We start from the raw sequence: 25740 nt of genomic DNA on the forward strand, positions 1-25740 counted from the left end.
ATACATACATACATACATACATACATACATACATACATACATACATACATACATTCATAAACAAATAAAATGCCTCAGAACATTGTTGGTTAACATGTAGAGTAGAATGAGAGGCAAAGAGTTCCTCATGGAAGTCTAAGTACTTAGTCATCATGAAGCTGACAGAAATGTATGCCAGCCAAAACACTAAAGTTCAAGCACAAATGTTATGTGACAGATACAAATGTTGTTATAAACATAAAAACATTAACAACTAGGTAAAAGAAAATATATAGACTGATGAGTAAAAATTCCTTGGGACTGGAGGGGTGTTTCAAAAGTTAAAGACCATTGGCTGCTCTTCCAGAGTGCCAGGATTTGATTCCAAGGCATGTATATAATACAGACATAGAGGCAAAACACCCATCTGCATAAAATAAATACTCTTCATAACATGCAAATTTTGTTTTCACATAGGTCAACATATCCTTCTGCCTGACATTACAGAATTCAGCGTGTTTGAATTGATTCAACCTGCTTTCCAAGACCATTCTATACTCTTAAGATCATCAAGAATCCCAGAAATGCAGTTGATAAAGTGTAAAATCTGGACTTAACACTGAAAGGAGTTGGACATTTCTCCAAGAGGTGGTGATGCACAGTTTGAATTGAAGCACTTAGGAGGCAGAGACAGGTAGATCTCTGTGAGTTTGAGGACAGCTTGGTCTACAGAGCAAGTTCCAGCCAGGGCTACACAGAGAAATGTTATCTTAAAAAAACAGGAAAGGAAGGAAGGAAGGAAAGAAGGAAAGAAGGAAAGAGTTGAGCATTTCATCATCTCTCCTTTCTGCTGATCTGTCAATCAGTATATTTTCCCACAAATACCTTTTTAAAAATAGTTTTACAATACAGTCTGTTTATTTCTCACTCTAGACCTAACAAACCTGACACACGTTAACATCCATCATGCTTCCAAGTGATACCATCTTGGGAATCTTTCTCATATCACAGTTATGTACTAGTGTTAAGGGAACTCATCACTGTTCATTTTACACGTATAGTTTCTTCTTTAAGCCTCATTTTAAGAAGTTGATAGATTCTGTTTTCATGCACCTGACAATAGTTAATATGCTGATGATCATATTCACATTAATACCAGATATCATGTCATTCTTTGGAGTACCCAGTTTTCTAAATGTTTGTTGTAAGGCAGTTTTGCTTTTATTCAGAGTCACACGAGGTCTGTCCATCTGCACTACCTCTACTGTAAGCATATTTCAAGTCATCACCATCATTCCTAGTAATTCTAAATGGGCATGGCTTAAGCTTAAACTCTCTACATAGACTTTTTCTTCCTTACTTTTCTCCTGGCTCATTAATCTGCTCATCTATGCATATATGATTGAAATGATAATAGCCAAAACCAACTCTGCTCATGTTGGCAATGGATATTCACATTCTTACAGTCAAAAGGCAGTTTGGGAACCACAATTCAGGGTCATTTTTTAGTATCATATTCATTCACAATCTCTTCTTTATGTCTGTCATGTTGTGGATTAGTCTCTACAGACACCACAAGAGAGCCCAGCATCTCCACAGCCTAAGCTTCTCCTAGCCATCTCCTGAATGCAAATCCACTCACAGCATCCTGTCTCTGGTGAGCTACTTTGTGTTCATTTGTTGGTTGAAAACTCCATCACCCTTTATGGCTTCTATGCACAAGCAAAAATTACAAGATTGGAGGGAAATAATGCAATTTTAACAACATGCTACCCAACCACCTGCTCTTTCTTACTAATAGAGAATAATAAAATTATTTTGCAATTCACTTCTTCCTTTTCTGTATTGAGAACAACCTGTTTGCAAAGCACATTCCATGGTTGAACTGAAACCCACACTTTCTCATCATTAAAAGAGTGTCTTAATGATTTCTATGGGATAAAGAATTTGATTGTGTCCTGTTTAAGCATGCATTTTCTTAGTTTGTGTCTTTTTACTGGAGAGTTGAGTATTGATGTTGAGAGATATTAATGACCAGTGGCTGTTATTTCCTTTTATTTTGGTGTTGGTTGTGGTAGTTTGCTTGTGGACATAGAAAAGATCATCTTGAGTAAGGTGGCCCAGAACCAGAAAGACACACATGGTATATACTCACTTACAAGTGGATATTAGCCATATAATACAGGATAACTCTACTAAAATCCACAGACCTAAAAAACTAAATAACAAGTATTCTCATTCAGAAGGGCAAATACAATAGACAACAGACACAGTTGAAGAGAGAACAGGATGGGCGCCTGCCATAGATGTCCCCTGAAAAAATCCACCCAGTAGGGGATCAAAACAGATACTGAAACTCATAGCCAAACTTTGGGCAAAGTGCAGAGGGACTTATGAAAGCGCGAAGGGGACAGAAGCTCCACAAGCAGACCAACAAAGCCAACAAATCTGGGCCCAGTGAGCAGAGACTGATGCACCAACGAAGGACCATGCATGGAGAGGACCTAGACCCCCTGCTCAGATATGGCTGAGAAGCAGCTCAGTCTTCATATGGTCCCTTAGTAAGGAAAGCAGGGACCATCTCTGACATGGTCTCTGTTACCTATTCTCTGATCACTTACCCCTCATGGGGAAACCTTGCTAGGCCACAGAGGAAGAGAATTCAGGCAATCCTGACTGATAAGACTTCAGAGTCAGATGGTAGGGTTAAAATGGCTCCTTCTTTCTGTAGTCTAGGGAGGGGATAGGGTGAAAGAGGGAGGGAGGGTGGGACTAAGAGGAGATGAAGAGCTACAATTGGAATATAAAGTGAATAAATTATAAAAATTTAAAAATAAATTTTTAAAGATTTTTAAAAACAATTTGAATGTTGACCTTGAATACCTGATATGACTTTGTTTATAATTCAGATAATAAGTACACTATTAAAAATCAGGTAATTAGCATTTTTCTTGAATACAACTCATGTACATACTTTAATAACTTTAACATTTATTATTCTCTCAAATCATGACACGGTGGGCAAAATACATATATTTTATGTACTTTGAACAGTGTTATTCCTTGATATTTCTCTATTAAAATACTTCTAATCAAAAATTTTAAATACCATTTGGAGCTTGGTTTTTGTTTTTTATAGTTTTCTGTTCTAAGGAACAGATTTTTACCATTGAACAAATAAATTTTTCTATCTTTTGTTGGTATAACTGGCACTTAGCCAATGAATGTCCTTGTACCATAGCTGACTTTGATTCACACATTTTTTTTTTTTTTACTATTTTAGTATATACTTCTCCTAACTTTCTTTCAAATTCATGGTGTCTTTTTAAAATTTTATTTATTTTTTATTAATTACAGTTTATTCACTTTGTGTCCCAGCTGTAGCCCCCTCCCTCATCCCTTCCAATCCCACACTCCTTTCCTCTTGTCCTCCCATGCCCCTCCATCAGTCCACTCATAGGGAGGTCCTCCTCCCCTTCATTTGACCCTAGCTTATCAGATCTCATCAGGACTGGCTGCATTATCTTCCTCTGTGGCATGGTAAGGCTGTGCCCCCCTCAAGGGAAGGTGATCAAAGAGCCAGCTACTGAGTTCATGTCAGAGATAGCCCTTGCTCCCATCACTAGGAGACCCACTTGGAGACTAAGCTGCCATGGCCTATATCTATGCAGGGGTTCTAGGTTATTTTGATGAATGGTCCTTGATTGAAGTATCAGTCTCAGAAAAGACACCTGGGCCCAGATTTTTTGGTTCTGTTTGTCTCCATGTGGAGGTCCTGTTCCCTCCAGGTCTTTCATCTTCCCCTTCTTTCATAAGATTCTGTGCACTCTGCCCAAAGTTTGGCTATGAATCTCAGCTTCTGTTTTGATACCCTGCAGGGTAGAGTCTTTCAGAGTCTCTCTGTAATAGGCTCCTGCCCTTTTTTCTCCCTCTTCCGATGTCCAACTCTTTTGTCTTTCTGAATGAGGATTGGTCATCTTACCCAGGATCCTCCTTTTTTTTATTCTTTATTTCTTTTTATGTATACAATGTTCTGTCTGCATGTACAGGTCAGAAGAGGGCAGCAGATCTCACTATAGATAACTGAATCATCATGTGGATGCTGGGAGTTGAACTCAGGACCTTTGAAAGAGCAGCACTCTAGTGCTACCAGAACTCTTAACCTCTGAGCCATCACTCCAGCCCCGGGTCCTCCTTGATTAGCTTCATTAGGTGTACAGATTTTGGTATGTTTATCCTATATTATATGTCTAATATCCACTTGTAAGTGAGTATATACCATATGTGTCTTGCTGCTTCTGGGTCACCTCACTTAGGATGATCTTTTCTAGTTCCCACCATTTGCCTGTAAATTTCATGATTTCCTTGTTTTTAATTGCTGAGTAGTATTCCATTGTGTAAATGTACCACAATTTCTGCATCCATTCCTCAACTGAGGGACATCTGGGTTGTTTCCAGCTTCTGGCTATCACAAATAAAGCTCCTATGAACATGGTTGAGCAAATGTCCTTATTGTTTACTTGAGCATCTTATAGATATATGCCTAACAGTGGTATAGCTGGATCTTGAGATAGCACTATTCCTAATGGTCTGAGAAAGCACCTGATTGATTTCCAAAGTGGTTGTACAAGTTTACATTCCTACCTACAAGGGAGGAGGGTTCCCCTTTCTCCACATCCTCTCCAGCATATGTTGTCACTTAAGTTTTTCATCTTAGCCATTCTGATGGGTGTAAAGCAAAATCTCAGGATCATTTTGATTTGCATTTCCCTGATGACTAAGGACACTGAGCATTTCTTTACGTGTTTCTCTGCCATTCGATATTCCTTTATTGAGAATTCTCTGTTTAGCTCTGTACCCCAGTTTTTTAATTGAATTACTTGATTTGTTGCTGTTTAACTTTTTGAGTTCTTTATATATTCTGGATATTAGTCCTCTGTCAGATATAGGGTTGGTGAAGATTCTTTCCCACTCTGTAGGCTGTTGTTTTGTTCTAATGACAGTGTCCTTTGCTTTAAAGAAGGTTTTCAGTTTCATGAGGTCCCATTTATTGACTATTGATCTTAGAGCCTGTGCTGTTGGTGTTCTGTCCAGGAAGTTATCTCCTGTGCCAATGAGTTCAATGTTCTTCCCCACTTTTTCTTCTAACGGGTTTAATCTGTCTGGTTTTATATTGAGGTTTTTTTATCCACTTGGACTTTAGTTTTGTGCAGGGTGATAAGTATGGATTTATTTGCATTTTTCTACATGTAGACATCCAGTTAGATCAGCACCATTTGTTTAAGATGCTGTCTTTTGTGTAGATGTACCACAATTTCTGCATCCATTCTTCAGTTGAGGGGCATCAGGGCTGTTTCCAACTTCTGGCTATTACAAATAAAGCTGCTACAAACATGTTTGAGCAAATGTCTTTATTGTGTACTTGAGCCCCTTTTGGATATATGCCTAGGAGTGGTATGGCCGGATCTTGAGGAAATGCTATTCCTAGTTGTCTGAGGAAGCGCCAGATTGATTTCCAGAATGGTTGTACGAGTTTACATTCCCACCAGCAGTGGAGGAGGGTTTCCCTTTCTCCACAGCTTCTCCAGCATGTGTTGTTACTTGAGTTTTTCATCTTGGCCATTCTGATGGGTGTTAGGTGAAATCTCAGGGTGGTTTTGATTTGCATTTCCCGAATGGCTAATGATGTTGAGCATTTCTTTAAGTGTTTCTCTGCCATTCAATATTCCTCTACAGAGAGTTCTCTGTTTAGCTCTGTTCCCCATTTTTTAAGTGGATTACTTGGTTTGCTGTTTTTCAGCTTCTTTAGTTCTTTATATATACTGGACATTAGCCCTCTGTTAGATAAACGGTTGGTGAAGATTCTTTCCCAACCTGTAGGCAGTCGTTTTGTTTTGATGATGGTGTCAAGGAAATCATGAAATTTGCAGGTAAATGGTAGGACTTGGAAAGGATCATCCTGAGTGAGCTGTCCCAGAAGCAGAAAGACACACACGGTATATTCTCACTCATATAGACATATAACATATGATAAACCTACTAAAACCCTGAACATCTAAAGAAACTAATCAAGAGAGCAGACCCTGACTAAAACGCTCAATCCCCATCCCGAAAGGCAAAGAGAATAGACATCAGAAGAAGAAGAAAACAGGAAACAACCTAGGAACCTGCCACAGAGGGCCTCTGAAAGGCTCTGCCCTACAGACTATCAAAGCAGACACTGAGACTTAAGGCCAACTGATGGGCAAAGTGCATGGAATCTTAAGTAAGAAGTGGGAAATAGTAAGATCTGGAGAGGACAGGAACACCACAAGGAAAGCAACAGAACCAGAAAATTTGAACACAGGGGTCTCCCCAGGGACTCATATTCCAACCAAGGAACATGCATGGAGATAACCTAAAACCCCTGCACAGATGTAGTCCATGACAGTGTAGTATCCAAGTGGGTTCCATAGTAATGGGAAGAGGGACTGCCTCTGACATAATCTGATAGGCCTGTTCTTTGATTACCTCCCCCTGAGGGGAGAGCAGCCCTACTAGGCCACAGAAGATGACAATGCAGCCATTCCTGATGGGATCTGATAGACTAAGATCAGAAGGAAGGAGAGGAGGACCTCCCCTATCAGTGGACTTGGGAGGGGCAATCGAGAAGAAGGGGGAGGGAGAGTGGGGCTGGGAGGGGAGGAGGGAGGGGCTTATGGGGGGATACAAAGTGAATAAACTGTAATTAATAAAAAATTTAAAAAAGATTAAAAAAAGATGTTATCTTTTTTCCAATGTATGGTTTTAGCATATTTGTCAAAAATCAGGTGCCCATAAGTGTGTGGGTTTTTTCTGGGTCTTCTATTTGATTCCATTGATCCACCAGCTGGTTTATCTGCCAGTATCATGATGTCTTTCTAAATTAACTGTTGTTATGTATGTGTGGGGCCAGGGTCCTAAATACATGAATTGTTAGGGTCTGAGAATTGCTGAGGAAAGAGACTCAGGTATTATGCAAGAACAAAGAGTGTTTATTTTGCAGAAATTACCAGTATGCTGGGATCATCACTAGGGCAAAATGAGGACCCAGAAGTGAGTTCATAAACTCAATTTATAGACAGGGGCTTTGTGTGGTAACTCTTAAACTAATTGGTCAGAAATGACAAAAGGGTATGAGAGGATTCAGGATTGTCTGATTGCTTAGGGATTTTCTATAGGTACTAGGGACTTTGTTAACGCATTGATGTTTGGTTTTACTCATGTGTTGACCTTTCATTTGAATGGGTTAGGGCCAGCTGCACTGTACTTTGGGAACAGCAAGGCCATGTATTTATAAGCATAGCTTTTGGTCAGCTTGACCTGTGAGCCGATTGGTTGTTCTCAGGTTGTGGCTTTTCCAGGAATTCTGAGAAACAGAAACGCAGCCCTAGTTAAGCAAGGTGCAAAAAATGCAGCCTGTCATGGAGCCAGGCTAGTCAAAAGGGCTTAGGGCTTCTGGAGGGTCTTGAGGGATACAAGACCTCTCAGAAAACAATGTGCTCAATCTTTATAGTGTTACTTACATGTGTGTATTTGGGGCTGAATAACCAATTGCGACCAATGGTGTACTCTTTTTTTGGAGAAGACCATTTCTCTTGCTCTTGACATTCTTTAGTTGCATGTAGTTCTTTTTGTAGGGTTGAGGCCTCCTTAAGTGTATCTTCACTCTACATCAAGGAAACTTCTCTTTGCAATAGACAGAGACCATTACAGAAAACCACAACCAACCAAAATATGGAGTAGTGAACCCCAGTCCCAACGAATGTATCAATAATACAGCTGCTGCCCCTAAGACTCAAGGGACATTGATGAATAGGGAGAAAGAAAGATTTTAAGAGTCAGAGGATCAGGGATTCTGCTATATGATTCACCTGGTAATGTCAGAAGCTACACTCATAGATAATCAGCAACATGACCATTTAATTAATTTATCCATTTATTTATTTATTTTGGTTTTTGAGGCAGGGTTTCTCTATGTAGCTCTCGTCCTGAAACTCACTTTGTAGATCAAGTTGACCTCATACTCACAGAGATTCACCTACCTCTGCCTTCCAAGTGCTGAGATTTAAAGCATGTGCCACCAAAACAATTACATCACTTTCCTACATTCTTTTCCTTCCTCCATCCCCTCCCAACTATCCTTCCACAAACCCCTTCCTCATATGCCTCATACACACTTTCAAGTTGATATCCACTTTTTCTCTTATTACTATTGTTATATGTAAACACATATATTGTGCCTACATACACTGTGGTGGGTGGTTAATATTTCTTACTGATTTATCTTTTAGGTAAGCAGAGGTTATTCTTAAACGAGTTGTACAACCAAATCACACACAGAGACTAGAATTTATTTAATTAACCTAGAGCACAATAATTGGCAATGATTACTCCATCCTAAACCTCCAAGCCCACATAGTTTCCTACCATTCAGATTTTACCCATTATACTTGCTTTTAGTCAAATCTTAGGTCCAGTTCATCTCTCCTCATGGTTCCAAGAGCTCTCCTGCTGATCCTTCCTCCTCCTCCTCCCACTCGCTTCCTTCTCCTCCCCTGCGGACCAGGATGCCCCACCTTATTCTTTCCATTGCACAGCACTAACTGGTTGCTTAATTGACAATTACAGAGAGTAAATGGTGGCATGTTTACACAAACTTGAGACATTGTCTGGATTGAAACCAGATAGTGGGGTAGAGAAATCAGCATTTGAATGAACAAGGGTAAATTGTATACATTCCATAAGAACACTATACCTGCCAAAGACTGACCCTGAGCTATGAGCCAGAGAAATATCTCAGACTGACCCTGAGCCATGAGCCAGAGAAATCTCTCAGACTGACCCTGAGTCAGAGACAAGAGAGTCCCTCCGACTGACCCTGGGCTGGGAGTCAAAGGATTCCTCCCTTAGAAAAACATTGACTCAAGACGACAGGAATAGATTAGCGCAGAAAAGGCTTACTGAGGGAATTTGCAAGATAGTAGCCCTCAGACAGCTCCACTAACAGCCCCCCACCTTTGAGCTGGAGTCAATGCAAATTCCAGCTCGAATTCCTCCCTCCTAACAGCTCATCTTCCCTTCCCCCTTCCCCCCTTTTCCCTCGTTTATATTCTGTACCTTGGCTTTCAATAAACGGACCCTGACAAGATTTAGCTTGGTCCCATTCTTCTTTCTCGCCCGTTTTGCCTTTCAGGTAAGGGTCCCTCTCGAGTCCCACCCAATAACTAGTTCCGCAGGCGGGACATATACCAACAATATACATATATGCAGTAATATATACAAATATAATCTGCTGACTCTGTTTCTGTTTGTTTGTGTGAATAATGTTTCAGGGTTGACCACTCTGCACTGGACAACCAATAAGGGAATTCATCCCTCAGAGATGCTGACTATCCTTCTTCCAACAGTCCTTAGTTACATATAATTCTTTGTCTAGGAGTGGTACCCCATCATATTTTTGCCCTTCCATGTCAATGTGTCCATTGATATTGCAATTGTTTCAGTCTTCATTGTACAGCTATTTCTGGGATAGACTCTTTCACAGCAGACTTACTGATATTCTGGTTCTTACAATCTTTTCTCCCCTCTTGTGCAATATTTCCTGAGCCATAGATGCAGGAGCTGTGATATAGGTGTGGCCATTGGAACTGGGCTCCTCACAATCTGTTGATCTCTGCATTGTAACCAGTTGTAGTTTTCTGTGATTGTCTCCTTGTCTCCATTTAATCTGAGGGTTTGAAACTAAAAAACAAAGATGAAACACAACAAGCATTTGTCTTTCTGGGTCTGGTCACCCATACTTTTTGTAATAAATCTGATTGTGTGTTTTAGGTATCAGGGTGACTGTGGCTTTATAGAACGAGTTTTGTAATGTTCCTTTTGTTTCTATTTTGTGGAATGATTTGAGGAATACTGGTAGTAGCTCTTTTTTTTTTTTTTTTTTTTTGAAAGTCTGCTAGAATTCTGTATTGAAACTGTCTGGCCCTGGGCTCTTTTTGGTTGGGAGACTTTTGATGACTGCTTCTATTTCCTTAAGGGTTATAGGGCTAGTTAACTTGTTTATTTGCTCTTGATTTAACTTGGTAAGATTTTCAACAATCTGTCCCTGACTATAATCCTTTGATCTGTTTTTCATAGCCTTCTCTATCTGGGATGAATGTTTCCTTACATAACTCAAGTTATGGTCATCTGCAACAGCTGTAAACTAAACACAACATTATGTTTTCAAACTTGAATTGAGGTAGAGTGTCTGCCAAGAAAATCCTGAACAGAGAGGTCTCAAAAGAAGAAAAAAACAGCTAAGAAATATTTTTTAAAAGTGTTCATTGCCCATGGGCTGGTGAAATGGATAGCTCAGGGGTTAAGAACAATGGATGCTCTTCCCGAGGTCCAGAATTCATATCTCAGAAACTACATGGTAGCTCAAAACCATCTATAAAGGGATCTGATGTCCTCTCCTGGAATACAGGTGTACATGCAGACAAAGCACATATACATTCATCATTCTTAGCAATCAGAGAAATGCCAATTAAATCTACTTTCTGGAAAGAAATTAAAGACCTTCTAAAATTCAATGAGATGAAGGCACAACATAGCCAAACTTATGGAACAATAAAAACAGTGCTAACAGGAAAATTCATAGCACTAAGTGCTTTCATAAAGAAATTGGAAAGATGTCATACTAGCAATATAAAAGCATACCTGAAGCTCTAGAACAAAAAGAAACAAACACACTCAAGAGGCAGGAAAAAAATCAAAATCAGAGATGAAATCAATGAATTAGAAAAAAAGAAATCAGTACAAAGAATTAACAAAACCAAGAACTGGTTCTTTCAAAAAATCAACAAGGTAGACAAACTGTTAGCCAAACTAACTAAAAGGCAGAGAGACACGATCCAAATTAACAAAGTCAGAAATGAAAACAGGGAGGTAACAGACACCAAGGAAAGCCAAAGAATCATCAGGTCTTACTTCAAAAGCCTATATGCCACAAAATTGGAAAATCTTACCAAGTTAAATCAAGAGCAGATAAACAAGTTAACTAGCCCTATAACCCTTAAGGAAATAGAAGCAGTCATCAAAAGTCTCCCAACCAAAAAGAGCCCAGGGCCAGACAGTACAGAATTCTAGTACAGTTTCAGTACAGAATTCTAGCAGACTTTCAAAAAAAAAAAAGAGCTACTACCAGTATTCCTCAAATCATTCCACAAAATAGAAACAAAAGGAACATTACAAAACTCATTCTATAAAGCCACAGTCACCCTGATACCTAAAACACACAAAGACTCAACAAAGAGAGAGAATTGTAGACCAATTTCCCTTATGAACATTAATCCAAAAAATTCTCAATAAAATACAAACCAAATCCAAGAACATATCAAAAATATCACTCACCACAACCAAGTAGGCTTCATCCCAGGAATGCAGGAATGGTTCAACATACAAAAATCCATTAATGTAATCTACCATATAAACAAACTGAAAGAAAAAAGGCCACATGATAATCTCATTATATGCTCAAAAGGCTTTTAACAAAATCCAACCCCCCTTCATGTTAAGAGTCTTGGAGAGATCAGGGATACAAAGCACATACATAAACATAACAAAGTCATTACACAGCAAGCCGACAGCCAACATCAAACTAGACGGAGAGAAACTTAAATCAATCCCACTGATATCAGGGACAAGGCAAGGCTGCCCACTCTCTCCATATCTCTTCAACATAGTGCTTGAAGTCCTAGCTAGAGCAATAAGACAACTGAAAGAGATCAAGGGGATACAAATCAGAAAGGAAAAACTCAAAAGTATCACTATTCACATCTGATATGATAGTATACATAAGCGATCCCCAAAATTCTACCAGGGAACTCCTTCAGCTGATAAACACCTTCACCAAAGTGGCTGGATACAAAATTAACTCAAAGAATCAGTAGCCCTCCTGTAAACAAAAGACAAAAGGGCTGAGAAAGAAATTAGGGAAATAATACCCTTCACAATAGCCACAAATAACATAAAGTACCTTGGTGTAATTCTAACCAAGCAATGAAAGACCTGTTTGAAAAAAAAACAGGTCTCTGAAGAAAGAAATTGACAAAGATATCAGAAGATGAAAAGATCTCTCATGCTCATGGATTGGTAGGGTTAACATAGTAAATATAGACATCTTACCAAAAGCAATCTACAGATTCAATACAAATCTCATCAAAATTTCAACCCAATTCTTTACAGACCTTGAAAGAGCAATTCTCAACTTCATATGGAAAAAAAATTAAAAACAAAAGCAGGATAACTAAAACAATCCTGTACAATAAAAGAACTTCTGGAGGTATCACCATCTCTGATTTCAAGTTGTACTGCAGAGCAATAGTAATAAACACCACATGGTATTGGCATCGAAATAGACTGGTTGATCAGCAGAATCAAATGAAAGACCCAGAAGTAATCCCACAATCCTATGGACACTTGATTTTTGACAAAGAAGCAAAAACCACACAATGGAAAAAAGAATGCATCTTCAACAAGTGGTGCTGTTCTAACTAGATGTCTGCATGTAGAAAAATGCAAATAGATCCATATTTATCACCCTGCACAAAACTCAAGTCCAAATGGATCAAAGACCTCTACATAAAACTAAATAAAATAATTCTAATAGTAGAGAAATCTACCTTGAACTCCTGTTGGCACAGGAGACAACTTCCTAAACAGAACACCAACAGCACAGGCTCTAAGATCATCAATTAGTAAATGCGACCTCATGAAACTGAAAACTTCAGCTAAGCAAAGGACACTGTCAATAGGACAAAATGGCAGCCTACAGAATGGGAAAGGATCTTTACCAATCTTACATCCCACAGAGGGTTAATATCCAAAATATATAAAGAACTCAAGAAATTAAACACCAACAAACCAAATAACCCAATTAAAAAGCGGGATAGAGAGCTAAACAGAATTTTCAACAAGGGAAACTCTAATGGCTGAGAAGCACTTAAAAAATATTTAACGCCCTTAGTCAGCAGGGAAATGCAAATCAAATTACTTTGAGACTCAATCTCACACAGTCAGAATGGCAAAGATCAAAAACTCAAGTGACAACACATGCTGGGAAGAATGTGGAGCAAAGGCAACACTCTTCAATTGACGGTGGGAGTGAAATCTTTTACAACCATTTTGGAAATCAGTCTCAGAAAATTGGGACTAGTTTTATCTCAAGATCCAGCTATACCACTCCTATGCATATACCTAAAAGATACTCCACCATACAACAAGGACACCTGCTCAATTATGTTCATAACAGTTTTATTCATAATAGCCAGAAACTGGAAACAACCTAGATGTCCCTCAATCAAAGAACAGATAAAGAAAATGTGGTACATTTACACAATGAAATGCTATTCAGCTATTAAAAATAATGACATCATGAAATTTGCAGGCAAATGGATGGATCTAGAAAAGATTATCCTGAATGATGTAACCCAGACCCAGAAAGACATGCATGGTATGTACTCACTTATAAGTGGATATTAGCCATAAAGTACAGAATAGCTATGTTACAATCCACAAGACACAAAGATGCTAAGTAGCAAGGAAAGCCCAAATGAGGGTGCTTTAATCTCATTCAAAAGGGGGAAATAAAATAGACATATGAAGTAGTTGGAGGGAGGGAACTTTATGGGAGAGGGAGTTGGGAGGAAAGGGGTATAGGCACCAGTGTGTGGAGATGGGGAGAGGGGCTGGGAGAGGGAACAGAAATTGGTGGGGGAGGGGGAACCTCCTGGGAGTCTACTGGAATGACCCCTGCTGAGACTCCTAGCAGTGGGAGATATGGAGCCTGAACAGACCACCTTCTGTAGCCAGGCAGGACTTCAAGTGGAGATTAGGGGACACCAATACACGCACAAAACTTTAGGCCCAAAATCTGTCCTGCCTACAAGAAGTATAGAGATAAAAATGGAGCAGAGATTGAGCAAAAGACCAAGCAATGACTGGCCCAACTTAGACCTACTCCTTTGGAGAGAGCCAACCCCTGACATGCTGCTATGCAGACAGTACACTACCATAACTGTCTTCTGAGAGAATTCATTCAGCAGCTGATGAAAACAGATGCAGAGATATGTAAGGGTTAGGGTTAGAGTTAGGGGTTAGTTTAGGGTTAGGGTTAAACAATAGCCAAACAATAGGCAGAGCTTGGAGAGTCTTGTGAAAGAGATGGGAGAAGGATTTAGGGAGCTAGAGAGGTCAAGGACACAAGAAGACCTACAGGGTAAATCAACCTGGGCTCATGGGGGCTCACAGAGACTGAACCACCAACCAAAAAGCATGCATGGGCTGGACCTAGACTCCCTACACATATGTAGCAGATGTGCAGCTTATTCTTCATGTGGGTCCCCTAACAATTTGAGTGGGGCCTGTTGCCTTCCTTTGAGTCTTTTTTCCCCTAGCTGGGCTGCCTTGTCTGGTCTCAGTGGGAGGGGATGTGCTTAGTCCTTCTGTGACTTGATGTGCAAGGGTGGGTTGGTACCCATGTGAGGCCTCCCCTTCTCTGAGGAGAAGAGGAAGGGGGAATAAGAAGAGGGATGTGAGGGTGGGACTGGTAGAAGAAGAGGAAAGGGAGCTGAGATCAGGCTGTAAAATTAAATACATAAATAAATCAAGGAAATAGATAAAGTAAATATACTACCTTCAGATTTTATCTTACTCCACTGAGAACAAGAAAACAACTGACAACAAATGCTAGCAAATATTCAGAGAGAGGAGACTCCTTATTCACTGTTGGTGGTGTTACACACTAATGCTGCCATTATGGAAACCAATATGGTGAATTCTCAAAAATGCAAAAATGAATCTACCACCATGACCCACCTAGACCACTCTGTGGCATATACCAAAAGACTCAATATCCTACTGCATGTTTACTTGCTTAGCCATGTTTATTCTTGCTATATTCAAAATACGTGGAAAATGGAAACAACCCATACATCCTTCAGCTGATGGAATGAAATGTGGTACATACTCGACAGAATTCTAATCAGCTGTAAAACAAAACAAAACTTAAAATTTGCACTGGATATCGAGTGAGTTATTGTAGTGAGTGGCTGGTGGTGAAGCCACAGTCAGTGGACCTGGTGAAAGCGTAGATGGGGTGGAGATCCGGTTAGACGAGCTATATGCAGCTTCAAGTGTTGGATTTGCAAGCAGATCAAGGGGATAGAGAAATGTATGGAGCTATGATGCAGTAGGCTCAAGACTGGCCTCACTTAATCCCCAGTGTCCTGCAGCACCTGCCTCATCCAGCTAAGCATTTCTGTGGTCACTGAAACTCAGCAGAAATTTGTATGACTTGGGGTGGGGGTTGGGATCCTGCTGAGAGTAAGAACTGTTCTTGCCATAATTGCAATGGGCCATCCTTAATGAGACTTCTTGGAGAAGGCTCCTGTGTGAGAGTGTGCAAAGCTGGCCTAGGTAATGACGCAAGGTAAAATGGGAACGGGGACAGAATGATCTCCACCACATCTGCCTGAGTGGACCTTTTCCAAAGTGATTGGAGAATGTTTCTGTAATAAAAGCCTTTACTTTGTTCAAAAAATATTTTCAAATTAATAATTTAATAACATAGCTGGGCATAGTGATATACAACTTTAGTTCCAGCACGTTGAAGGCAGAGGTAGCTAGATCCTTGTGAGTTCAAGGCCAGCCTGGTTTACATACAGAGTTCTAGGACAGCCATAGAGTCACAGGACTCCATAGAGAGGCATGTGTCAAAAAAAATTTAAAACCTCAGTGATGCACCTGAAATATGTAAGCTCTGCTAATATTGAACTCTTTGTGTCTTTCATCTATGTATATCATCATTATGTTTATATACTTTGGCTGACCTTAACTTGATATGTACATCAGGCTGGCTTCGAACTCAGCTCCCTGTCTCTATCTTGCAAGTGCTGGGATATAAGGGATCCACTACAATGAGCCACTTCTCCTTTTCTGCTGTCTTTTTTGTATGTAGGTCTTGAGTAGATGAGCAGCACTATGGAGTGTTCATGGTTGTCATGGCCAAGTCAAAACCAGGAGACATCATTTCATGACATTGATCCTCTGGATCTTATAATCTTTGACCCTCTTCTATTAAATCTTGAAGAGGATTTAATAGATGTCATGTTTAGGTATCTGAACTTAATGGCCAGTTATTTTCAGCACTTTGAATATTTCTAAATTGTCTGATAAAAGTTTCTCTGATCCAGGCTGAACCTGGACTTGTCTGTAGCTATAATCATAGATATTTGGAAGGCAGATTGACTAGTGTCTGTTTTAGCAAAACTGAGAAATCTTAGAGTAAAACTCTACTCCTGAGCAAAAGTGATACAAGCATGATTAGTCCATGTACTATTTGGTCAAAGTGTGGTGTCATGTATTCTTCTGTTTTTCTTTTTTTAGTTTATTCACTTTGTACCCAGCTGAAGCCCTTCCCTTGTCCCCTCCCAATCCTACCCTCCCTTATCTCATCCCATGCCCCTCCCCAAGTCCACTGATAGGGGAGGTCCTCCTCCCCTTCCCTCTGACCCTAGCCTATCAGGTCTCATCAGGACTGGCGGTATTGTCTTCCTCTGAGTCTCTGACATGAACTCAGTGGCTGGCTCTTTGATCACCTCCCCTGAGTGGGGAGCAGCCTTGCCAGGCCACAGAGGAAGACAATGGTGTCATGTCTTCTATGGAACCTGAAAATACAACATAAGAGCAGAAGGCACAATGGTCTCCAGTGGACCAGCACAAATGTTCTCTGTGGCCCTGTTCACTACTCAACCTTTGTTACACCAGCTGTGATAATTCCCACCACTGTCTTAAAACTTTTAATGACTTCCTTAATCCTCAAGTTTACTTTCTGGTATAGTTCATCTTGGGAAAATGCACATCTTCAGATATAGACTTTGCACTCTTAGCATACTAATGTTACCTGAGAATCACTTGGCCTCTTGGAGAGGTTTTCCTCTAGGTGCATCTAAAGGATGCACAGTAAACAAGGTCATTGACACCATGGGTGACAAGCTGGTCTGTGTCCACTGGGAGGAAGAGACCAGTCATCCTGTCCTTGATTTATTTAGTCATGCCTCCTCTTAGGCAGCCTTTCCAAGGCACTTCACATCTGTAGGATTCACTCTGCCCTGAGCAAAGGCATTCAGCACTCAGACTGAGTGTGAGGTATGATGACCTTCATACTGATCCTCTCCCCCAGTCTATCCTTTCTTAGAATTTGGATTTTTTTTCTTCATATTTCTCATTCTTGTATCTTTCTTTTTATGTAACTAAATCATATCTTTCTTATTTTTCTTAACAATCCTAATCTTTAAATCATATTATTTTGACTATTTTCCTCCTTTTGTTATTTATTTTTGCATCTGTTCAAAACAATGATTCAATTCTGTAGAAAGCATAGGCACTTACGACTTTCTATAGTTCTAAAATCTTGCTATAGAAGTTAATCCTCAGAGAAATTTGCCCTTTCGCTCAAACTTCCAAAGATCGTTGCATAGGTAATCGTAACATAATCTTGTTACAAGTATATTGCAGTTTTGCAGTTAGTCCCCAACATTTTAATCCTGATGTTATCTGTACACAAAACGGACTTTAAATTCTTTTCTCATTCTCAACTGTTTCCTATGACTCTGATTTCATCTTTCAATTCAATTCTCTATTTCAGAGTGCAGTTTTAATCTCCCTTTTAATGTTTTGCATCTTCAAAACTCTCACCTGTTATCTATAAATGTTCCTATAACAGATACTCTGTAATCTATTTTCATAATGGTACTTTTTATTATGTGATTACAAATATGTGATTTTTTTTTTGTTTTCAACATATTGAGAAATAGTTGTATAATTTATCTAGAATTTCTAATTACTTTTTTAAAAGAAAACTTTCCTGCAATGAGCTATGACTTTCAGCGTTATTGTTTATCGCCTGCTTCATGTGTGCCTGACAGAGACGGGCCTGTAATAGTGGGGATTATGCTGTGAGGTTTCCTCGCTGCTCCCAAGGCTGGGTGGGGTGGCACGTGACTTTAACCATGGCACTTAAGAGGGAGAAGCGGCCAGATTTCTGTGAATTTGAGACCAGCCTGATCTACACAGAGTCTAGATTATAGGGCTACATACGGCAGTCCTGTCTCAAAAAGCAAAAAATAAAACAAAAAAGAACATAAACAGTCTCACTCAGACCTCTTAAATGATATTGCTCTTAGGCCCGTTAATTTTATCAAATACAGTAAGAATTCTCAAAATACAAAATTCATTAGATTCTTCCACTTTGTAATTTTCTAAGTTTGATATTCCATATAGTATTACAAGGAATAACATTTCTACTACACAAGCTTAAATTTTCTGTAACTAAAGACATGGGAAGGCAAGGAAAGCTGAGAGCAAGAAGAATAATCTTCCCCAGAGAAGAGCACACGAGTACCAAATGGTCAGCCCTGAAAACACCCGTGCAAGTGACATTACACAGAGTGAGCAGATTATGGTTATATACCTAGGAGTTACATACATATATTACAAGAATAATGTAACAACAATTAAAGAAAAGAGGCCATGAATTTGAAAGAGGGAAAAAAGGGGGGGGTTCACGGGAAGACATAGAGGATGAAAGGGAAAGGGGAAATGACATCATTATTTTATAATCTCAAAAATAAAAACATTTGCCGGGAGGCGCGTCCCGGGTCGCGGGTGCGTGCGTCAGGCGGCGCTGAGCCACGGCCGGTGGCTCTCTGCCCTGGAGGACGTGGGAGCCGGACGTTGCCCTTCTCCCCGGTCCTCTCCCGCCCCTCTCTCGCCGCCGCCCCGCCGCCCCGCAGCCCGCGGGCGTCCTCTTTCCCGACCGGCTCTTCCCTCTCCCGCAGCGGGGGCGGAACGTGGACGGTCGGGCGAGTCGGGCGCTCTCCCGGCGCCTCCGCCGCCGCTCCGGCTTCTGTGGAGCGGATGTCGTGCGGCCGGCGGGGTGGGGGCGTCCCGTCCCGACGTCGCGCGTGTGTCCGCCCCGACCCTGTCCGGGTACCTAGATCGTCGCGCTCCGGCGCGTAGGTTTAAAGACCCCCGGGGGGGTCGCCCTTCCGTCCCCGGGTCGGGGGGACGGTGGGCCGGTGGGGAGCCTGTCGGGAGGGATACGGTTCCTTTTTCCTGGCTCCCTCGGACTCCTCGACCCCATCCAAGGCCGTTCCCGAGGCTGTGAAAAAATAATAAAAATAAAATAAATAAAAATATTTAATTTTAAAAAGAGAAATGATACAATTTGAATTTTCAAAGGACATGGGATTTCTTTTACAAATAATCCTGTTCAGTTATCAGTTTTGTGTGTGTGATATTATTTATTTAAGGTGACATTTCTTTTGCTGAGTTGAAAAACATTTTTACTACTATTTTTATTCATTATTTGAAATTCTCATACATTTATACAATATATTTGAATCATTTGCACCTACCACAACATCCCACCAACTGGCCCTTATTAACCCCAACGCATCATGCTCCAAAATTCATTTCCTTTATTTTGTTTGTTTGTTTCTTTGTTTGTTTGTTTGTTTGAGAGAGGACTACTCTGTGAGCCCTGGCTGTCCTAGAAGTCATTCTGTAGAACATGCTGGCCTCAAACTCAGAGATCCGCCTGGCTCTGCCTCCCAAGTGCTGGAATTAAAGGCATGCACTGCTATCACCTGGCCATTTCCTTTATTTTGTATAAAATTTATTTTTATGTATCTCGAGGTTTTGCTTGCATGTATATCTGTGCAGCACATGTGTGTAGTGCCTCAAAGTCCAGATCCCCTTGAGCTGGAGTTACAGATACTTGTTTGCAGCCATGTGGGTGCTGCAAACTGAACTGAAATCAGCGCTTCTAACCACTGAGCCATCTCCCCAGCACTTTTGTTCTTTTGTTTCCACCTAAACTGTCTACACTTTCATCAGAGTTAAATCTCATACAGCATATGCAATGTACTAAAAAATAAATTTCTAATGTTACTTTGAACACTGGAGCGCCTGCTCATCAGCATTTATACATGTAAATTTACCCATCTATTACCTCCCATATGTCACATTTTGTTAAATTATAGATGTACTACCAGGTAGCAAGGATGCTATGTTTTGGTAATGATATATGACATATTTGAAATATGATAGAAAACATCATACATTTAGTCTATTTAGTCCAATTTGGCTTTTGTTATTAATTTATTGAAGCTTAATGAGGTCTTATTGGCAGATACACATCATATATTGTGTTATGACATTTTCACACATTCACAAACATAACTTTTATTAAATTTTCCCATAGCTCCCTTCTGCATCACTATCCAACCTCCATTTCTTACACGTGGCTAAGAGTCTGCCCGTTGGGTTTATGAATTTCTCCACCAGATTCTGTATGTGAAAACGTGTAGTGTTTATCTTTGTGAGACTGCCTTATTTCACATAATACAATGATCTGAAGTTTTGTTTATTTCCTTGAATATAACAGAAAAATATATTTATCTGAGAATGTGCTCAACACTAGGGCATGTATTGTAACAATGGTCTCTGTATGTTCTGCACAACAGAAGCCTACACCAGGATTGAGCCCCTAAAATGCTTCAAAAATTTGCTAGTTATCCAAAGGCTAAGCTCAGAAACAAAACCTGAGTGAAAAGCTACTTTTTAATATATTTTTTCTTTATGGGTATGAGTATTTTCCTGCATGTATATTTGTAAAGTATGTGCATGTCTTGCTCCCACAAAGGCCTGAAAAAGGTGTCAGATGCCCTGGAACTGGAGTTAACAAACAGTTGTAAGCCTCCAAGTGAGTTCTGGGAATCTAATCTGGGTTCTCTGGAAAAGCAACTAGTGCTCTTCACTGCTAAGCCGTCTCTATGGCCACTCTGTTGAGAATTTAAATATAAATACTTTGGAAGAATTTTGGGTGCAATTGAAACTCTAAAGACGTTCAAATATGTATGTTACTGTCTGTGTTTTACACAATCTTCTTGGGAAAGATTAGAACTTGAAACGGGGTTTTAATTGGGAGAAGATGAGGGAAGGCGGCACAGCCAGGATATAAATTGAATAAACTGTAATAAATGATGATGATAATAATAAAAAGAATATATATACTGTGATCTACTGAATAAAAACCTCTTTATAACATGCAGATTTGCCTTTCAGGTCGTTAACAGATCTTGCTTCTTAATATAACAGCACTCAGAAGATTTTTGCTTTGAACCTACCTGTTTCAACACCTTCTATCCTCTGAGGTTCTCAAGCCTCCCTGGAATTTGGTTCCCAGAGGTACCACCTGAAATACCAATCTTCCTTCCTCCTGAAATGCCAATCAGTATATTTTCCTACAAACATCAGTAAATAATTAGTTTTATAATTCAGTCTGAGTGGTTTTCACTAAAGGAGACACAAGCCAAATAATATCTAAAGTGTCACTGACATGATGTTTCCAAGCAACTCCATCTTGAGCGTTATCTTCATATCCGAGCTCTGTGTGGGTGTCATAGGAAACTCATCGTTCCTCATGGTGTATGTTTACAGCTTCTTAATCAAAGCTCACTTTAGCACACCTATTGATGCCATTTACATGCACCTAATGATAGTCAATATGTTGACGATCATATTCCCTCTCATACCATATATCATGTCATCCTTTGGAGTACCCATTTTTTTAGATGATGCTGGCTGTAAGGCCATTTTATATGTATACAGAGTCACCCAGGGTCTGTCCATCTGCACCACCTCTATTCTAAGCACATTCCAAGCCATCACCATCACTCCCAGTAATTCTAAATGGTCATTGCTTAAGCCTAAACTCTCTACATGGACTTTTCGCTCCTTCCTGTTTTCCTGGTTCATCAACTTACTCATATATGTGCACATCATTGAGAGTGCGATAGCAAAAATCAATTACACTGATGTTGATTTGGGATATTATCATCCTTACTGTAAACGCAGAGGACCTGAGTACCACAACTTAGAACTGTTCCTGAGTATTATCATGATAAGAGCTATCTTCTTTTTGGCCATCATGATGTGGACCAGTCTTTACATGATGACTCTCCTCTACAGACACCGCAAGAGAACCCAGCATCTCCACAGCCCAAGCATCTCCTCCCATCCATCTCCTGAACAAAGAGCCACTCATAGCATCTTGATGCTGGTAAGCTGCTTTGTATTATTTTATTTGTTGAATAACTTCATCACCCTTCCTGGGTTTTGTATATATGAAAGAATGCCAAGCCTGGGGGCAATTACTGTAATTATATCATTATTCTACCCCATTTTCTGCCCATTTTTATTGATGAACACTAATAAAATTATTTCACAGTTTATTTCTTCCATACAAGTACTGAGAATTACCTGTTTTCAAAGAGAAGTTGGTGACTGATAAGCCAGATGTTTTCATCAACAGATGAGTCTCTAATGATTTGGGTGATAAGTTGGAAGCCATGTGTTTCTTGAGGCCTTGACATGGTCACACAATTTGTACATTTTCAATGTACATTACTATTTTGTCTCAATAAAAACTACATCCATACCAATTCAACAATTTTCATATTTATTTTCTATTTAAAGTACAATGCTTTGGAACTTGTAAAATAAAAACTGGTCTTGTTGACCTCCACATGAGTTCACAAACTCACAAACACACACTTTGCAAACCTGAGCATATATATACACACAAAGATAGGTAGATAGCCAGACAGATAAATAAATAGATAATAGATAAACTTTTCAAAGATTTTTTTATTTTATACTTTAAAAATGTTTATTTTATATCTGTTTGTTCTATTTTTTGAGACAGTGAGGTAGCCCTGGCTTTTCCTGGAACTCACTATGTACACCAGGCTGTCCTTGAACATTGAACTAGTTTATAGTCTATAGATTATTTTATAAATATTTTTATTCTTTTTTATAATTTTTTCCTTTGAAGTGTGTAATTAGAAAACTCAAAATATTATTCATGTTATAACATATGATTTTGCCACATGACATCTAGTATAAGGAAGTTTATTTGGGGGAAATAAGGGAAGAAAAGTTAGGGCCTCCAGGAGGAGAGGTAGAAGCAGATGATTGGACATGTAGACAGACAGGGACAGATCCATGAGGACAGAAAAAAACAGAGAAAGAAAACGTGGGGACAGAGGGAAAAACAGAGAAATTGAGAGACAGAGAAAGGGAAACCAAGAGAGCTGGAGGGGCAGGCAGGTCCTTTACCAACACTGCCCTCCCCCACACACCTGGTGCACCTGGAGGCACTGGCAGGTGATGACTTAAGACATTGCTAGGACTCTGAAGGGAAGCCAGTTGAGTTGCCCGTACACTAAAATGTGTATCTTGCATAAAAAAATTTTTTGAACTGTTCTCTTCATTTATTTTTTTAATTATTTGGTTTTTGAAACAGGGTCTTACTGTGTAGCCCTGGCTGTTCTGGCTTCTGTGGTAGCTCTATAACTTAAGAGCAGCGGTTCTCAGACTTCCCAATGCTGTGACCTTTAATACAGTTCTTCGTGTTGTGCTGACCCCCGACCATAACATTCTTTTCCTTGCCATTCTATAACTGTAATTCTTATGAATCATTGTGGGTTTTTTTTTTTCAAACAGGGTTTCTCTGTGTATCCTTGGCTGTCCCTGACTTACTTTGTAGACCAGGCTGGCCTTGAACTCATAGAGATCTGCCGGTCTTTGCCTTCCCAGCTAATGGGATTAAAGGTGTGTACCACCATGCCCCGCTTACTCTTATGAATCATAATGTAAACATCTGATATTCAGGATGGTCATAGGTGACCCCTATGAAATGGTTATTCAAAGCCCAAAGGAGTTGTGACCCACAGGTTAAGAACTGCTGCTTTAGAGGAACCTCCACCCTGATTTGCATAGTGGCTGTGCCTTTTTGTACTGCCTTTTCCCCACATCTATGCCAGATTTTGCCATCATTTGGTTAGCCATTCTGACTGGGGTAAGATGCATTCTCAAAACAGTTTTAAGTGACATTTACCTGATGGCCAAGGATGTTGAACATTTTAAATGCTTTTTAGCTATTTATGTCATCTTTATTTCTTGGATTTATTTACGTATGTGTATGAGTGTTTTGCCTGAATATATGGATATGCACTGCATGAGTACCTGGTGACCTTAGAGCTCAGAAAAGGACATGAGATCCCCTGAAACTGCTTAGCTACAGATGGTTATAAGCTACCATGTGGGCTCTGGGAACCAAATCCAGGTCTTCTGCAAGGGCAGCCAGTGCTCTTAACTGCTGAGCCATCTCTCTAGCCCCTGTATTTAATCTTTTGAGAAATCTTTAGCCAGGTATGATGACACACATCTTTAGTCCCAGCACTAGAGAGTCAGAGGCAGATGTATCTATGAGTTTGAGGCCAGCCTGGTCTACAAAGCAAGTTCCAGGATGGCCAAGGCTACACAGAGAAACCCTGTATCAAAAAAAATCACAAGAGAGAGAACCGTTCAGTTCTATGCCCTAAATTTTAAATAGGGTTGTTTATTTTCTTGATCTTTAGATTTTTTTCTTTTAGTTCTTTGTATATTCTAGGCATGTCATATATTTACACATTGGAATATTATTCTACTGTTAAGAAAAATACAATTATGAAATTCACAGGTGTGGTGGCTTATATAAGAATGGCCCTGAAGGGCTCATATATTTGAGTGCTTAATCATCAGATAGCAAAGCAATTTGAAAAGGATTAGGTATAGCCTTGTTGGAGTAGTATAGTATAGCCTTGTAGGAGGAAGTGAGTTGCTGGGGGTGGCCTTTAAGGTTTTAAAAGCCCATGGTAGTCTCCAATCTCTGTCTCTCTCTTTTTCTCTTTCTGTCTCTCTCTTTATCCCTCTCTCTATCCCTCTCTCTCTCTCACTCTGCTTGAGGATCAGGATGTAGCTCTCAGCTACTTCTCCAGCACCATGCCTGCCTGCTGCCATGCCATGAAAATAATGAACTAATTAAATGATTTATTTTAAAAGAGTTGCTTTGGCCATGGTGTCTCTTCACAGCAATAGAACAGTGACTAAGACAACAGGTAAATGGATCGAGCTGTAAACACTCATTCTGAGTGAGGTAATGCAGACCCAGAAAGACAAACATCACATGTTTTCTCATTTATAGATGTTAGCTTTGACTCTTCAAATGTGTGTATTTCTTTTGTAATACACATAGAGATTAGGAAACTATTAAGGGGTCATTAGTGATAGGGGACACACTTTCAAGGCAGGAGAGGTATAATACAATGATATATAAGGTTAAGTGGAATGTGAAATGGGAGGACAGAGGAGAAAATAAAGAAGAAAATAACTAACACTACAGAACTTCTGAAAAAGTTGTATGGAAATCTGATACTGTCAAAGTTTCCTAAATATATGTGCACACACATAACGAGAGTTTAAGTGGGCATGGGAGGCCTGAGAGATGGCTCAATGCAGAACACTGGCTGCTCTTCAAGATTACCTGGATTCCATCCCCAGCACTCATATGGAAGTTAACATTTCCAAGATGTCTAACACCTTCTCTGGCCTCCATGAGCACTAGACACATACATGGTGCATAGACATACATGCAGAAAAAACATACATGTTAAATAAATAAATAGTTCTGAAGTTACACTATAAATGAATGGCAGTACCCTTTCTTGATATCATAGCTTAACAACTAAAAGCACCAGTGCCAAACATGAATTAGCTCTTTGGAGACTGTTGGCCAGTGAGATTTCATTA

At 39.8% G+C, this 25740-nt stretch overlaps 1 protein-coding gene and 1 pseudogene across 1 annotated transcript; both read left to right on the forward strand.

Moving 5' to 3' along the window:
* The first annotated feature begins 945 nt into the window (after nucleotides 1-945).
* On the forward strand, nucleotides 946-1863 carry LOC129676853 (vomeronasal type-1 receptor 4-like; annotated as a pseudogene).
* A 19582-nt stretch (nucleotides 1864-21445) lies between these two features.
* Nucleotides 21446-22396, forward strand: LOC129676842 (vomeronasal type-1 receptor 4-like). Its single transcript, XM_055607377.1, has one exon. The coding sequence runs from the start codon at nucleotides 21446-21448 to the stop codon at nucleotides 22394-22396; it is 951 nt and encodes a 316-aa protein (XP_055463352.1).
* Nucleotides 22397-25740: the final 3344 nt, after the last annotated feature.

This window comes from Psammomys obesus, unplaced genomic scaffold (genome assembly GCF_907164565.1).
Source record: "Psammomys obesus unplaced genomic scaffold, mPsaObe1.curated_primary_1811, whole genome shotgun sequence".
NCBI lineage: Eukaryota > Metazoa > Chordata > Mammalia > Rodentia > Muridae > Psammomys > Psammomys obesus.